At 39.9% G+C, this 14,697-nt stretch overlaps 1 protein-coding gene and 1 long non-coding RNA gene across 5 annotated transcripts in view; one reads left to right on the top strand and one right to left on the bottom strand.

The window, feature by feature from the left end:
• Window positions 1–47: 47 nt before the first annotated feature.
• The window catches only part of NPHP3 (nephrocystin 3), a 41,856-nt gene continuing 27,206 nt past the window's right edge, over window positions 48–14,697 (top strand). Inside the window, exons 1-11 of one of the 4 annotated variants that reach the window (XM_019536872.1) lie at window positions 48–517; window positions 2,214–2,339; window positions 3,542–3,692; window positions 5,766–5,918; window positions 7,232–7,365; window positions 7,631–7,791; window positions 9,145–9,220; window positions 10,452–10,526; window positions 11,338–11,517; window positions 13,399–13,502; window positions 14,193–14,307. In XM_019536872.1, coding sequence (XP_019392417.1) covers window positions 164–517; window positions 2,214–2,339; window positions 3,542–3,692; window positions 5,766–5,918; window positions 7,232–7,365; window positions 7,631–7,791; window positions 9,145–9,220; window positions 10,452–10,526; window positions 11,338–11,517; window positions 13,399–13,502; window positions 14,193–14,307 — 1,629 coding nt within the window. In that variant the 5' untranslated portion in view covers window positions 48–163. Of the gene's footprint in view, window positions 518–2,213; window positions 2,340–3,541; window positions 3,693–5,313; window positions 5,370–5,765; window positions 5,919–7,231; window positions 7,366–7,630; window positions 7,792–9,072; window positions 9,221–10,451; window positions 10,527–11,337; window positions 11,518–13,398; window positions 13,503–14,192; window positions 14,308–14,697 lie in introns of those variants that run through there. The other 3 variants (XM_019536882.1, XM_019536863.1, XM_019536889.1) reach the window with 3 other exon arrangements.
• LOC109311347 lies at window positions 2,329–7,713 on the bottom strand. Its single transcript, XR_002101484.1, has 2 exons — window positions 7,641–7,713; window positions 2,329–2,496 (listed from the first exon to the last, which is right to left on the bottom strand). It is a non-coding gene; the product is annotated as an uncharacterized LOC109311347 (long non-coding RNA).

The following is a 14,697-nucleotide window of genomic DNA, read 5'->3' as shown; positions in this document are numbered from 1 at the left end:
GCTGTGGTGCCCGCCTCAGCAGCGCCCCCAGGGTGTCCTGCAAAGCCAGAGGGGTCTTGGTGCCCCTGCTCTGGGCCAGCCACTGAGTAAGTCCCTCCACCCTCCCAGCTGCCAGCCCTATGCCGGGGGGCAGCAGGCGTGAGGGCCACGCTCCCCTCCAGCCATGGGGACGGCCTCGTCCCTGGTGAGCCCAGCGGGTGGTGCCGGGGAGGTGATCGAGGACACCTACGGTGGTGGCGGCGGCGAGGCCTGCGAAATCCCAGTGGAGGTGAAGCCCAAAGCCCGCCTGCTGCGCAGCTCTTTACGCCGGGTGGGCGCATCACGGCCCGGGGGCCTCATCGGGGCCAGCTTCAAATCCACGGCCTCGGTGCAGGAGCTAGAGTGTGCAGCTGAGTACGAGCGCCTGAAGAAAGAGTATGAGATCTTCCGCGTCAGCAAGAGCAACGAGGTGGCCTCCATGGTGAAGAAGGAAGCCAAGCTGGACAGGGAGAACAAGCGGCTCCGGGCAGAGCTCCAGGTAAACCGGTCACGGCGCTGTCCCAGCCTCCAGCAGCAGAGAGACCAATAATCGTGTTGACCGCTGCCTTGGCTGGACGTGACAGTTCGTCTTCAGTCCTCAGTTGCGTTAGAAAGATGGGTTTTCCCACTTTCCACTGGGGGAAGCTGAGGCACGGAGAAGAAGGGTTGCGGCCAAAGTTGTGCAGCGAGTAAACGTCCAAGCACTTCATTGCTTCTGAAATTGGGAGTTGAAAGCCAAGTGAAGCCTTACTTAAGAGTCCAGTCCCCAAAACCAGTCCATACCGGGGTGCTCGACCTCTGTCCCGTGGGCCAAATGCAGCCTGTGGACCCTTGGAACCTGGCCAGTGGGGCTTCCCGTGGTCAAGAGATTTGGTGGCGGGGGAGCGGTGGCAGTACTGCCACTGTTCCCTGCTACCAAAATCTCAACATCCATGAGGTGGATCAGAGCTGGGCCATGAGTCTCCCTCTGCATGGCCAGATCGGGGCTGGTCCACACATCCATTCCTCTGTGCAGCCAGGCTGGGGCAGGGCTATGCACTCTTCTCCCCTGGTAGCTGGTTTGGGGCCAGCCCATGCCCCCTTGTCCTTCCCCGTGCCCCTTCTTCCAGATTAAAGTGGGCCAAGGTACACCCACTTTCTTCTGCCTGGCCAGGTTGGGGCTATGCCATAGCCCCTCCCTGACACAGGATTAGGTATGCCTCTTCCTCCTGTGGGGCTAGATCAGAGCCAGGTCATGCCCTCTTCCCTAATGGGGCCAGGTTGGGCCTGGGCAAGCTCCCTTCCCTTGCACAGCTGGATTGGGGCCAGACCAAGCCTACCCCGAGTCCCAGATTGGGTCCATTGGCTCTGAGCCTGTGGAGGGATTGGGAATTCCCATCCAGCCTGCCACCCAACAAGGTTGAGCATCACTATTTTATATCTCTGCCTCTTCCAAACCATCTTCTGGAGAATCAGGCTGGCTTGCTCAGTTCTTCTACCAACTCTCTGGTTGCTTAACAGAAATAACATTCAGAATTGCCTTTGGGTTAGGTTCAGTTCTGTCTGCTATTTTCTTAGACCACCACAATCTGCAGTGAACTTCACGTTAGCAAATGTGTGTGCCTGGGAAAGTCCCACCAAAATCAAAATGAAGTTAGCGGTGCTCCCTTTGGGATGTAGGGACTCTGTTCACAAAGGACTCATTGTAAGGACTGGGATTCTGTTTGTCAGGACATTCTGTTTCTCATTCACTGGAGGAGCACATTGCATTGTTGTACTGGTTGGGTTGGGTTTAAAGCAGGGTGGCCAATCTGTGGCATGGGTGGCACAAGTGGCCTAGACAGCCTCTCTGTGGCATAAAGCAGATCAGGAAGGGGACAGGCAGCACAGTGGCAGGTAGGGCAGGATGCAGAAAGCAAATCAGCAAATTGGAAAGAAGCAGTAAGCAGAGCAGCAGCTCAGGCAGGGGGAGGGGATTGGAGTGGCACTTGTAAAAGGCTTCAGGCTTAATATGTAACACATCTGCCATAAAGGTTGGCCTGCACTGCTTTAAATCTAAAACAAAGGTCTTCATTGAAGTCAAAAGATGGTATGGGATGGCTGTGTGAGACAAGCCTGCTGAACTTGCTACTCAAACTTACAGCTGAAAAATGCTCTAAAACTTTGTAACATTGATAGTTCCCTCTTCAAGATATTAATACATTAAATGTTTTCAGGCTCTTCAGAAAACTTACCAAAAAATACTTAGAGAGAAAGAAAGTGCTTTAGAAGCCAAATACCAAGCCATGGAAAGAGCTGCTACTTTTGAACACGACCGTGACAAAGTCAAGAGACAATTCAAGGTAAACAAGATGCTGGCTTTCATTGAATATTGTTTAGATTTAGTGGAAAATAACACTTCAGGTAGTGAAGAAGGATCATTGCTTCATGTATCATTGCTTCATATTCTTAGACCTGCCACTTGTGTTAGTTCAACATTAGTCTTTGCTAGCGTCATGCCTGGAAGGGCAAAGAAAATACAGATGGATTAAACCTTTGCAGTTTTTAAAAGGAAAACATTTTTCTTAGTAATTTTCACTATTTAACATTTGTAGTTTTCATTAAAAGAACTTTACAACTCTTGGCATTTTCCTTTTTCTTACTAAAATGTTAATGAAGGTAAGAGCCTTAACATTTTTCCCCCCAGGTAACTTGAAAAGATTATCAGTTGCCAGGTCGATGCTTTGGGTTTTCCCTTCCTGTCATTGATGAAGCTCCCAGCAAAAAAATCAAACAGTACATTTAGTTCTTTGAACTGTTTTAGGAATTACTGATATCATCAACTTCAACAGAAGTGATGTCTTGGTAGATGAATAAGACCAAAATTGTTTCTGAACATAGGATTTGCAGGTATCTCTTGGGTCATTGATTCCAACTATTTGCAATTAAGTCTATGCATTCCCTTTGTTGCTCCGGAAGTATTTTATTTCTTTGGGAACTTATTTTTAGCTCTTTAACTTTTTAACTCTTTAACTGTAGCTTGTGATAGTAATATTGCATATACAGGGCCATTCAAAATACATGTTCACTTCTTATTTTAGACAACTTTAAATTAACATATCAATCCACAGCAAAGTAATATATTAAATCTATTAAGAATGAAAGGGAAGCTTTGAGAACAAATTGTAGCTTGACTGAAGAAGATCACCTGTCTTGAAACTATCAGTTAACAACTAAGTATGTCACTTTCCATTTTACGTTTGTGGTGGACAGCGCTAAAACCCACAATTATTTAAAAACGTGATATAGACCTTAAAATAATGAGATTAAAAAAAAATAAATGCCAAGTTCTTTTTATTTGTCTCCTAGAACTGAAACTTTGGCTTTGCACTGTGGTCACAGTTTCAAGCTTTTCCCTGAAATTTTGAGTATTAGAATCTATTTTGAATGCAATCTAAATAGGTAAATCTAAGAACTTAGTCAGACATCAAATTTCACAAGTTTCATGATAAAACATGACAGTTGGCACTATTGGCTTAAAACTTCAAACATTTTCTTTTTATAGATTTTTAGAGAAACTAAGGAAAATGAAATTCAGGATTTGCTGAGAGCTAAACGAGAGCTAGAAGCCAAACTTCAGAGACTACAAGCCCAAGGGATCCAAGTGTGTGATCCCGAAGAGTCTGATTCAGATGACAATTGCACAGAAGTCACAGGTAAAAGTTCTACATGCTGCTTTCAGAAACTGAACAAAAAATCTTTGATTAATTTCCAGAAAGTATAAAAAAGAAGAAATATAGACTGTGGATGTTTATAATACAAGTTTTACAAGCAAGAACATATTTAACCTTGTAAACTCTTTTCATCCATTATATATTTTTATAAATATTATGCTATGATAAATTGGATGACTAGAAACACAAAATAAAAAGAAAGGAGAAGCAGAAACACTTGGAGGCTTCCATTCACTTGAACACAGACACAGATGCTCTTTCTGTCTGTTTTTTTTCAAGTGAATGGAAGTCCTAATTTCAGGAGTATTTATAGTGACTCATACTTGAAGTAGATATAGCAAGTTTTAACCCTCTTCAAGTCTTTCTGTTTCTCATTTTTTATTTTGAGTTTCTAGTCATCTTATATCCTTCCCACAGTTTAGACCTCCTGTTTCAGTTTATCACAGTGACTGTAGATAACACATCAGGGCCAAGAGTAACCAAGCTGGAATTCGAATGAATCTTAGGTAGGTGGAACATCATTTTCCAAATTGGGATGTAAGGGGAGCAACCTGAATGGCTGTAATCTTGTAAATTACAACTGTAGATATTTCATTACTAGGGACCATCAGAAAGGCTCCCTTTATGAAACAGTATTGAGAGCAGTGGTTGTCAGCCTTTTTAGACTCAAGACACCCCTTGTTGGGCTCAGTGCACCCATTCATAACTTTCTGAACTGAGTGGCACCTCATTTAAAAAACTAATGTATTTATTACAGTGCTTACCTCCTTGCATGGGGTGGGGGGCGGGGGGTGAGGCAGGCAATGGCGGCAGGGAGGCAGGTAAAGCCTGAGCTTGCCCTTATCTGCTTATCTCCTCAAACCTGAAGCCTGAGCCTGCCTTTGTGGCCTATCTCCTCACCTCTTGTTTATCTCCTTACATGTCCTCCAGCACCCTTCAGGGGATCTCTTCAAAGGATCTTACCCCAACACCCTGGTTGATAAGCACTAATTTACAGAGAGCAAAGCTGTAGGCCCTAATGACACAGGAGGTGTGTATAGAGCTACAAAGCATAACCCAGTGTAGCGGTGGGGATGGCAGAATCTTTGTTTATGCCTTAAGTGACATTGGACAGTGTGGGAAGTATTCAGTAAAATTGTCAGTTTCCTGGCTTTGCATCTGATCTAAAATATGACACTTTTACTAAAATAGTGCCCCCTTTTTTTTCCTAAGTAAGGATGTAATGCAGCCTAAGGATCAGTAACTTCTGCTTGGAGGCCCAGTATCTGAGCAATGTTACATCGTGACCCTGTTTTGACCTCAAAAATTTGTCCTTAAGGGGGATAGCTGCATAAGCTTTGTTATGTTTTGGAATGCTATGATTGTGTAAAGCACTTACACACATGCTTAATTATAGTGTCATAAGTCATCCTGCTGATTTTAATGAGTCAGTGTCTGTTACTGCTTCTCTGTGCAGTTTCTCCTTTCTTCTTGCAAGTTTCTTCTCACTTTCCATAGTTTCTCTCCCTACACTCTTTATTAAATCTTTTTGATCTGCATTTCTGTTTTTCTTTTCTTGAAAGATTTATTTAGGATTTTCCAAGTGAAAGATTGATTGGCAGTGAAGTGATCCAAGCATAGCACAAGAAGACGGTAGGAACATTTCATCTAGCTCAGAAGGTGAAATCTGAATCTTGGCTTGCAACATCTTTTGACTGTTTTCGTTCTGATTCTTTCTTAAACAGAGACCGTAAATTTTGAAATGTGCATGAATATCAATAGAAAAGACTATGAAATACCTCCTTTTAATCTTTATTGGTGACCTAAGACAACCTTTTAAATCAGTGGATGTGAATGATCTATGTTATGTGGTCTGTTACCTATTTCTGTTGCAACACGCTTCTCATGCACACTGAGGAAGTACTGATTTTAGAATTATAGCAGACAAAAGCAGTGAGTTAACCTGATAAAGGGGCAGACATTTACTCAGTGGCACTTGAGCACAAATTTTAACCTCAGTGATTTGGTGTGATATTGTAGTTTAGCTAGTGAAAATGAGTATTTATTTATTTTAAGCTACTGGGGCCCAATCTGAATACTGGACTGGTGGAGCACTGGGAAGCGAGCCATCTATGGGCAGCATGATGCAACTTCAGCAGTCTTTCAGAGGGCCTGAGTTTGCTCACAGTTCTATAGACGTGGAAGGACCATTTGCAAACATAAATAGAGGTAAGACATTGGTGCTTTCTAACTACTCAAGTCTAAAAGTTATTTACAGATTGTAAATAAATGCTGTTTACCATTGAGGTATTTTGTGTCCATTCTTACTAAGTTCCCCAAGGATCAAGAAGAGCCTCTAGTTGTTGAGGCTTTAGTTGTTCTAACACAGCAGTTGGTGGTGTTCAACCTCTAGCCCGTGGACCTGATTTAGTGCACGGAGCTGTGTCATCCAGCTCGTGGGGCTACCTTTTAGGTCCAAAAATTCAGCAGCTTGGGAACCCATAGTTGCAGCAGCTAACTCTGCTACTGCTCCCCTGCTGTCAAATTTCTGGGCCTATGGTGAGTCCCCAGGCATGAATGGGGGGCTAATTAGCACATGGATCTTTTGTGGGGGATATCTGGGAGTCCCTGCTCCCACGGCCACTGGAGAGGACCTGCTCTCCTGGCCTCCTACTTGGGCTTAAGAAGGGCTAAACCTTGCCCCTTCCTGTCAGCTGGTTTTACTGGTTGCCTCGGCAACCAACACCTGCACAGCCCTGGTGACTGGCAGCTGAGCCTCCCTCTTCCTGCCACTAGGGGTCTCTCCTGAGCCTTCTCTGCTTTCAGGTGCAAAGCACCTGAGCGCACTGCAACAGGGAGTTTTGCACAGGTTGCATTGTCTAATGCTTTCCTGTCTGTGACACCCCATAAATTTAAGTTAGTATTCAGACTTCAAGCAGTTTGTCTTTCTGACTTTAAGTTTCCTTGGACCTGTAGCTTTGGAACGTTGGCTTACTTCCTTGTAAAGGTTAATTTATTTGAATTTGAGACTCTTGGTAATGTTAGACTACAAAATAAGAAGCAAAGAATTAGTTTTAAAGCTTTCTGTGATTAATTAACTTAGGGTACAAACTTTGAGAACAATGCAATTTATCAACAGAAAAATAGCATTACATATTGCTTCCTCAGTGTTTAGCAATATAGTTTATTTACAATTAATTTTGAAGATGCAGGGTTTGCTTGGGTATTATTCAGTTATAATAATGGACATTTTTCTTGTTGGGGGATTTAATTTTGTTTGTTTGTCGGGTAGCTATTAACCAGACTTCCTGGATACATTTCACACATCATTATTTTAAATAATTTACCATTAAAGTTCTGTGTGTGTGAACATATTAAATATGCTTCTAATATTTTCTGTTTTTCTAGGTTTATATAATTCTTCATGTTGTTTAAATCTGGCTTATAAAATGAAATATGAAGTGTTCATATGAAAAATGTCTGAAAAAAATAATTTCACTTGAGACAACAGAGTGAACTCTGTTTTTATATATTGCTTATAGATGACTGGGATGCTGCTGTTGCCAGTTTATTGCAGGTCACACCACTGTTTTCCCACTCTCTCTGGAGTAACACAGTAAGGTGTTATATCATTAGTACAGATGAGACCCAACCAGAGGTGGATATCTTCATTAGGGTGAGAACATAACAAAAGTTACGTTAATTGATAATTAATTATGATGAACTATTCTTCCTCTTCGTTATTTTTTTTCAGTAAAACTCTGTAATGTTTCTTAAAAGGTTTTGTAGCTGCCACTGGTTCCATTCAAATCAGTGGGAGTTTTATCAAGTATTTCAAAAGAACAAAGCATATTTAGGAAAGAAATTGGGGTTTAATTAATAGGTCCTTACTGAAGTGTAGAATTGGTGGTAAAGCATGGCTAATTTATATTTGTTTTTAGAACTACTCACCAAAGCTTCAAAGAATCTGTGAAACAAAGGGGTACTTCTTTCAAGTGGTTCATTTTCCATCAGAAAATCAGAGTCAATTCAAGGATGTGAGAAAATGGGAAATTGAAAAAAGTTTCTTAGTCATTTTGCTCATGAAGTCAACTTTGCCAAGGTAAGTTAATCATTCTGCAGATTGGAAAGGCAAAGCGAAACAGATAATTTATGCATAATGCATGACTTATTAAAATCTATGTAGCCTTCCACATACAGAATTTCTTAAGCTGTCTCTTCTAATACACCATCCTTCAGACTTCAGATTTACTAGCGCAGACCGTTCAAAGAATGTATTTTCTTTATAATATTCCCTTATCCTGCACGTCTAGATTTTTTTTATATAATTGAACATAAAAGCTATCTTCATAATATGCAGATTTCTTGCTTTCTAAGACCAGTGTTCTGCTTTGCATATTGATAGAATTGTAGAAATTAGAAATTATATGTGAAGGTCTACTGTGTGTTTCATTCACTTTATCTGTCTATCCACCTGCCTGTATTACTTGTGTTCTCTTGCATATTTTTTTAGTACCTCATGAACTTCTGGCCAACTTCATGGGTCTTAAGTATCCTACACTTGTCTGTCGTGACTTAATTTGCTAAAGCTATGATGTTTTGCAACAACAGGCAACATGGTGCTTTCTGTTTGTATAATGGATTGTTGATAGTTTACTAGAAGAAATGTGAGTCTTTGAATGAAACATACTGAATCAAAGATACTTTTAGAATTCAGTTATGATTATTTCTATTGCACATAATGGCATTTTTAGGAGATTTTTTTTCTATATACAATGAAGGAAGGAGAAAAGGGGGATTAGAAGGAAAAATAGTAAACTGGTGTGGAGTAGCTGTTTCAGCATATTTAGAAAATAAAAAGCCTTGAGATTCTAGAGTACCTTTGATTAGGTAGCACTGAGTTTCATACTACGAAAAGTCTTTGAACCTTGGAATTTCACTTCTGCAATATTGTTTGAGCTGGGAGATATTGGCAAAGTAGTCTTGCTGGGGCTACAGAGGCATGGTCCAAACTTGGGTTGACTAGGAGCAGCCTTCAGAACAAGTGCACATGAGTAGCTGGCCAGTTAGGTTGAGGAGTCAATAGCAGCTGGACATGATGCTACCCAATATTGCTCTCCTACATGTAATTGGCATTGTTACTAAGATGGGCCATTTGACTTGCACAGGCCTTTGACTTGATTGTTTATATTGCTGAAGCTCCTGATAGGCTGAACATTTCACTTCTATGACCTGAAATCCTCTGTTAAAATATTTGGCTGCCTCTGTTGTAAAAGGCACACCTTTTAGCTTTTGTAGTGAAACTCATCCACAGAGCTTACAGTGTTTGAAGTGTTTACTACAACAGTGTAATATAGCACAAGAATGCTGATTTCCAATCTAGCTGTTTGTTGGACGACTGTGAAGAAGCCTTCTTGAAAAATCGTGAAGGAAAACCCCGTTTGATTTACCGCAGAATAGAGGAAGGCACAGTTGGCTCGGATTCTGTGCAGCAGTTAATCGAGCAAGTTTGTTACGTGAACAAAGCAAAGGTACCACATGTAGAATGTTTCTGTGATTTGTTCTAGCTTTATCACTTCAAAACCCAGCTGACTTCAGATATTAAAAAAAAAAAAAAGAATTATACATTCTTGGCTGTGGACATTCAAGACAAGTAGTGTCTGATAATCCAATTTAAGTATTTTATGAAATTGTCAGTAGAATTTGAGGACTGAATCTTCATGAAAGCTTAAACAGATTTGAAAATAAAATTATTTAAGGCTGCTGACAGAGAAGAATGTTGTCCTATTTGTATTATGGAATCCTTAGAATTTAACGGCAAATGAATTTTGGATTTTTTTCGAGATTTTTTGTTTTTTAAATCATTTTGGGAGAAGGGAAAAACATACAATAGAGAACTCCCTAGTATATTTAAAATGTAGAGAAAGTATTATGTATTTTTTTTTAAGATATCAAAACAAAACATATCTGACTCAAAGTCCCTTCTTCCTGCTTTTGTGCTAGTTCAGTGATTCTAAATCACGCTGCTTTGAGAGCCTTTTAGTGGTATCATGCTGTATTAGCGCTGTTTGATGTGCAAACAGTTATATGTTTCACAAGATAAACACAGAAATTTCAAATAGGAATCCATGGTGTCAAACACTTTCTGACCTGTCATGGTCCTTTTGAGTTCTTTGCCACAGAAGAATTGTTCTATTATTTTTCCATAATCAAAAAACAAATAACAGCTAAGACGGGTCATTCTGTAAGCAGTGCTTTGAATCTAAGAAGGTTGAGGACCACTGGACTGGATACTTAAGGAAAAATACATATAAACAGTCGTATATAGCACAAGTATGAACTGATTTTCAGAAACAGAACAGTTTTCTGGAGTTGGATTGTTTCTTGGTTTAGTAGTTTTTCCTGGTAGTCTTCTTAAAGTTGTTGTACACCCCTTTTATTAGCAACCAAACAAAGCAGTTTTTAATAAACCAGTCTCTAGATCCCTTTCTCAGAGCAGAGGAAAAACTGTACTGGATTTTAGATTTTCCTGAAACGTTTCTAGTCACTGAGTTGGCCAAGAAAGTCTTTGCATGATAGAGATGCATCACTTTCAAAAGAATCCTAACTTGCAGTGCTACAGTATAAACCTCTAAAGTACATTTCATTCTGAAAGGTGCCTAATGTTCTGGAGAGAACACAAGATTTGTTTATATCTCAATAACTTCAAATTGTATAGTCAGTTTCAGAGTTGCTTTATATGTATTTTGTCATTACCTTCAGATCATTGATCACATGGGAGAAGTAGATGAAGGAGCATATGAAATTGCTAACTGTGTGGAAAAGATCATTAAGCAGGTAGAGTGTATGATGCAATACAGCTTTGCCCATTCTTACTTGGAATTATGATAAAATTGTAAATGTTGGCAAAATGAGTGATATTATGATGTGATTTTAAAAGCTTCTCTTTGTTTCAGTGTTAATACTTGGAAGTAAAGAGTGTTGCAGATGATGAGAATAATTCAAGATTTATGATATTTTATGTAACCCCTGTCATGGGAAGATTAAAGTGAACATCTTGCGCACAGCTGACCTGAGCAGGTGCAGGGCGCGGGGCAAATCAGCCCATGTGGGGCCCCGCCCTCACTGCTATCCCACAGGCCCTGGACTCAAAGAAGCTGCTGCTGCCATTAGCAGTGTTGGTTGGGGGGGAGGAGCAAGCGGCTGGATGCGGAGCTGCTGCTCTGCCCAGCTCTATGGAGCCCCCCAAAGCGTTGGGTCCGGGGTGGTTGCCCTGATTCGCACCCTCCCTCCTCCCCAATGGCCCTGATCTTGAGATTTCTATGTATAGAGTTACCTGGACCTATATGAAGTATAGTCTTTGCTAGTGTGAATGTGCATAAATTTGTTGACATTAGTAGAGTTGGACTTATCTATATAGACTGTTACCTAAAATGGGAAGAAAGAGCACATCGGAGTTTAGTCAGATATATGTATGTCAACTTTATAGTGACACACACCACAGAGGCTACAAATTATACTGCAATGGAGGTCCCATATGACATCCAAGAGTGTGCACTTTTTTTCTCAAGAAAGTCCTGGGCAATCAGAGCAAATACTTTTAAGGAGTACAGTTACAGTGTCTTCATATGGTTTGTTTTTTATACAGGATATACTGGGCTATGAAAACACAGAACTGGAAGACAAGGATTTGGGGAATAAAGAGGAGTCCACTGCTCCTGAAGAAGATGATTTTGGAGATGTACTTTGGGATGCACATGATGAACAAGAACAGATGGAAGCTTTCCAGCAGGCTTCTAATTCAACTTGTGAGCTTGGATTTGAGAAAGTAAGTGAACAGAAGTGTACACAAATCAAAATATGCCTCTTTCTATTTTATGTGGAGCAGTGATAATGCTATCTGAAAGGAAATAACTTTAAGACTTTAAAGCTTTTACTGCTTAGGCTTGGAGAGATTGTATGTATTATACAAATGACATTTCATTTTTGGGAATAATGCCAATTATGTCTGTCTTGTAGTGCCATTGATGAAGAAATTAACCTTGCTTTTTCAATAGAGGAAATATACTATGATAACACACCAGTGTATTTGCCTAGGAGGTGGGTAACATACCATCCTCCAAAGCCTAAATGAAAAGTCCCAGGCAGATTGTTGGAGGAAGTGAAAGCTCCATCTGAACACTTCTATTTTTAGTATATTTAGAACTGGATAATGAAAAGATTATCTTTTTTGTGTGAAAGAAAGAACAAAATTAAGAAGGGGGACTAATGAATGCTCAGTACTTCCTGGACTACTTTATCTTAAAACCCTCCCAAACTACTGGTCAAAAATTAATAATATATAGGAAAGATAGAATTGGTATTGTTAGAGGAACCTGTATGTTAGAAGCCTCTGATGGGGAATGATGTTAAAGCTCGAGTTGGATGGCACTCTTTCATGTTGTGATTTCAGTTTGTAGTGCAGTTTTTCTACCCAAAGTTAAATCAGCGCAGCTGCAGTGTGGATGAATTTAGAGCAGTATAAATACAGTTTATCCCCCTCGTTTACAGGAATATGGTCATACTGATCATCTTTTATATCTGTAATAACTGCATCTGTACAAATTGTGGGTGTATCGCTTCAATTATATACTCTTATAGCAGTACCGTTGGATGTGTAAAAAAAAAATTTCTAAGACAGCTTCTACTGGTCTTATAGTGCATGTATCCAAACACAGCTTTTTGGCCCATAGACTTTTTCAGAACAGCATTTCCAGACTGGCCTAAGGTGAAGACCCCTTGTGTTGGAGACTGGAGCAGATGCATGTAACTTCAGGAATCAGATTTGGAGAGTGAATGCTTAGCAAACTGTCCATCCCCCTGACAAAGATTGCCCTGTACAACATTGACAAAACTAGCATAGCCTGTTCAGCTGTGCCCAACAGATGAAAGCTGCACATGAGATACTTGAATGCTATTTTTATTTGATTAGCTTATTTTAGAAATTAGAATTAAAGAGTTAAGTGTTAATTTGGGCTTGAAATTGTAAGGAATGTGTCTTGCTAGTCTTCTGAGGATTTGTGCTAACTGGTGTATAGGAAACTACAGACTATAAAAGTGTTTAGTTCCAAAAAAATATATAACTCCTATAGGAATACTTAGTACAGAACATTCGAGTACTGCCCTTTTCCCCATCATCATAGTATTGTGGTCCACACAATCTTTAGTGTACGTATTGTCACAGCGCCCATATAAGATAAGAAAGCACTACTATTCGTTCTTTACAGAAGAGGAACTGGACAATGAATGGTAGCGCTTTCTTATCTCAAAGGTGTGAGGGAAAAATTGATGAATGCCTTGTGCTAGATTTCACTGTTCCAATGCTATTTGTCACATCTGTTAGCACTGAAAATTTACCCTCACCCAGCTGGCTATAATCTTTCCCTATATTAATACATTAAAACTTTCGTTAGAAGAAGTATTAAATTGTAGTTTTTAGTGGCTTGAGCACTTTTCACATTCCCGCCATTAAAAAACATACAAGAGAAACCAAACAAAGCAACACAACGTATGTCTTATTTTATTGTTGGTTTCTTTTAAGCACATGTTCAGTCTTGCTTCACATGTTAGCGTGCATAAAAGTTAAGCAGGTACTTAGTTTTTAGGTGATCAGAATATTAATCTTGTTTATACTGGAACCTTTGTACCTAAGATTTTGTTTTGTTGGCAGTATTATGAACGTCTGAATGATCTAGTGGCAGCACCAGCACCTATTCCACCTCTCCTTGTGTCAGGAGGACCAGGCTCTGGGAAATCTCTCCTTCTATCAAAATGGTATTTTAAAAATATTTTAAATTCTTTTTTTTTTTTTTTTTACATTATATTATAAGCAAGAACAGCAGCACATCAGACTGATGGTAGGAAAAATGAGGGTGATACAAAATGCTGTAGTTATGGCAGGAAGCCTGTGAAGTCTAATAACACTTAAATAGCTAATCCTATTGGCATAACCATTAACAAAGCCAGAGAGCAGGGCCAAGGAGAGCTCTAAACCTCTGCTTCTAACTAGCAGACTCTGCAATGAGGAGGAGGGTCAGAAAGGCGACTAATAGCACTGCCCTTCATCTACATATAAGGGGGAATTTCATCTCTAAAAGTTCCCCCTACTCAGGTAGGTTCATGGATCTGGGATCATCCCATTCATTTATCATAGAAATTCATTCAGAAATCACATTAGAACCAGCTGCTGTAAAACCTATTTACAGGAAACATAATTCCTTAAAATTTTTAATATTCAGTTTGTTAATATCTGAATGCTTAGTGTCATCAGGGCCCCCGTTAACATCCTTGAGCCCACTGGATGATTAAGTATCTAATTAGTTTTGTTACATAAATACTGCACTTCCAAGCTGATATGTATCATTACAGTTGACAAACTTACTGTCATGTTTCTAAGAGGTAAATATATATATTTGCAAAATAAGGGCTATTGGAAACATTTTTTTTCTCCTTTTGTTCTTTTAGGATTCAGTTACAGCAAAACCATTCACCAAACACTCTAATTCTTTATCACTTCGTTGGGAGGCCCATGTCTACCAGTTCAGAATCTGCACTGATAATTAAACGGCTTACTCTAAAGGTATTACAAGTCATGGCATAGCATGTGGAGCATTGTCCTTTGGAATGAGGGGGTGTTTGGGAACATACATCTCTGTCTAAAAGTACAAGTTCTTGTACATGATCTGTCTGTAACAACTTAGGATATACGGATGCTGATTTCTCCTATTTTACTGAGATAGAACTTAATTAAAATAGCATCAATGGGATTTTTCATAATATATTGGCATCAGCAGTTCCAATAAAAAATATTAATGGTTTATAAAGAAAGCCATATAAGCTACTTTGACTAGTTCCTGCCATCTGGTCAAGAAAAGAGGTAGGTGGTACTACACTGTTTTCAGCCTCGTCTCTTCCTTTTGTGAATTTATTTTAGAAGTGTGTGTGTGTGTGTGTGTGTGTGTGTGTGTGT

This window comes from Crocodylus porosus, unplaced genomic scaffold, assembly GCF_001723895.1.
Source record: "Crocodylus porosus isolate Cpor-Errol unplaced genomic scaffold, CroPor_comp1, whole genome shotgun sequence".
NCBI lineage: Eukaryota > Metazoa > Chordata > Crocodylia > Crocodylidae > Crocodylus > Crocodylus porosus.
The sequence above is the reverse complement of the archived record's forward strand: the minus strand, read 5'-3'. Positions and strand labels throughout refer to the sequence as shown.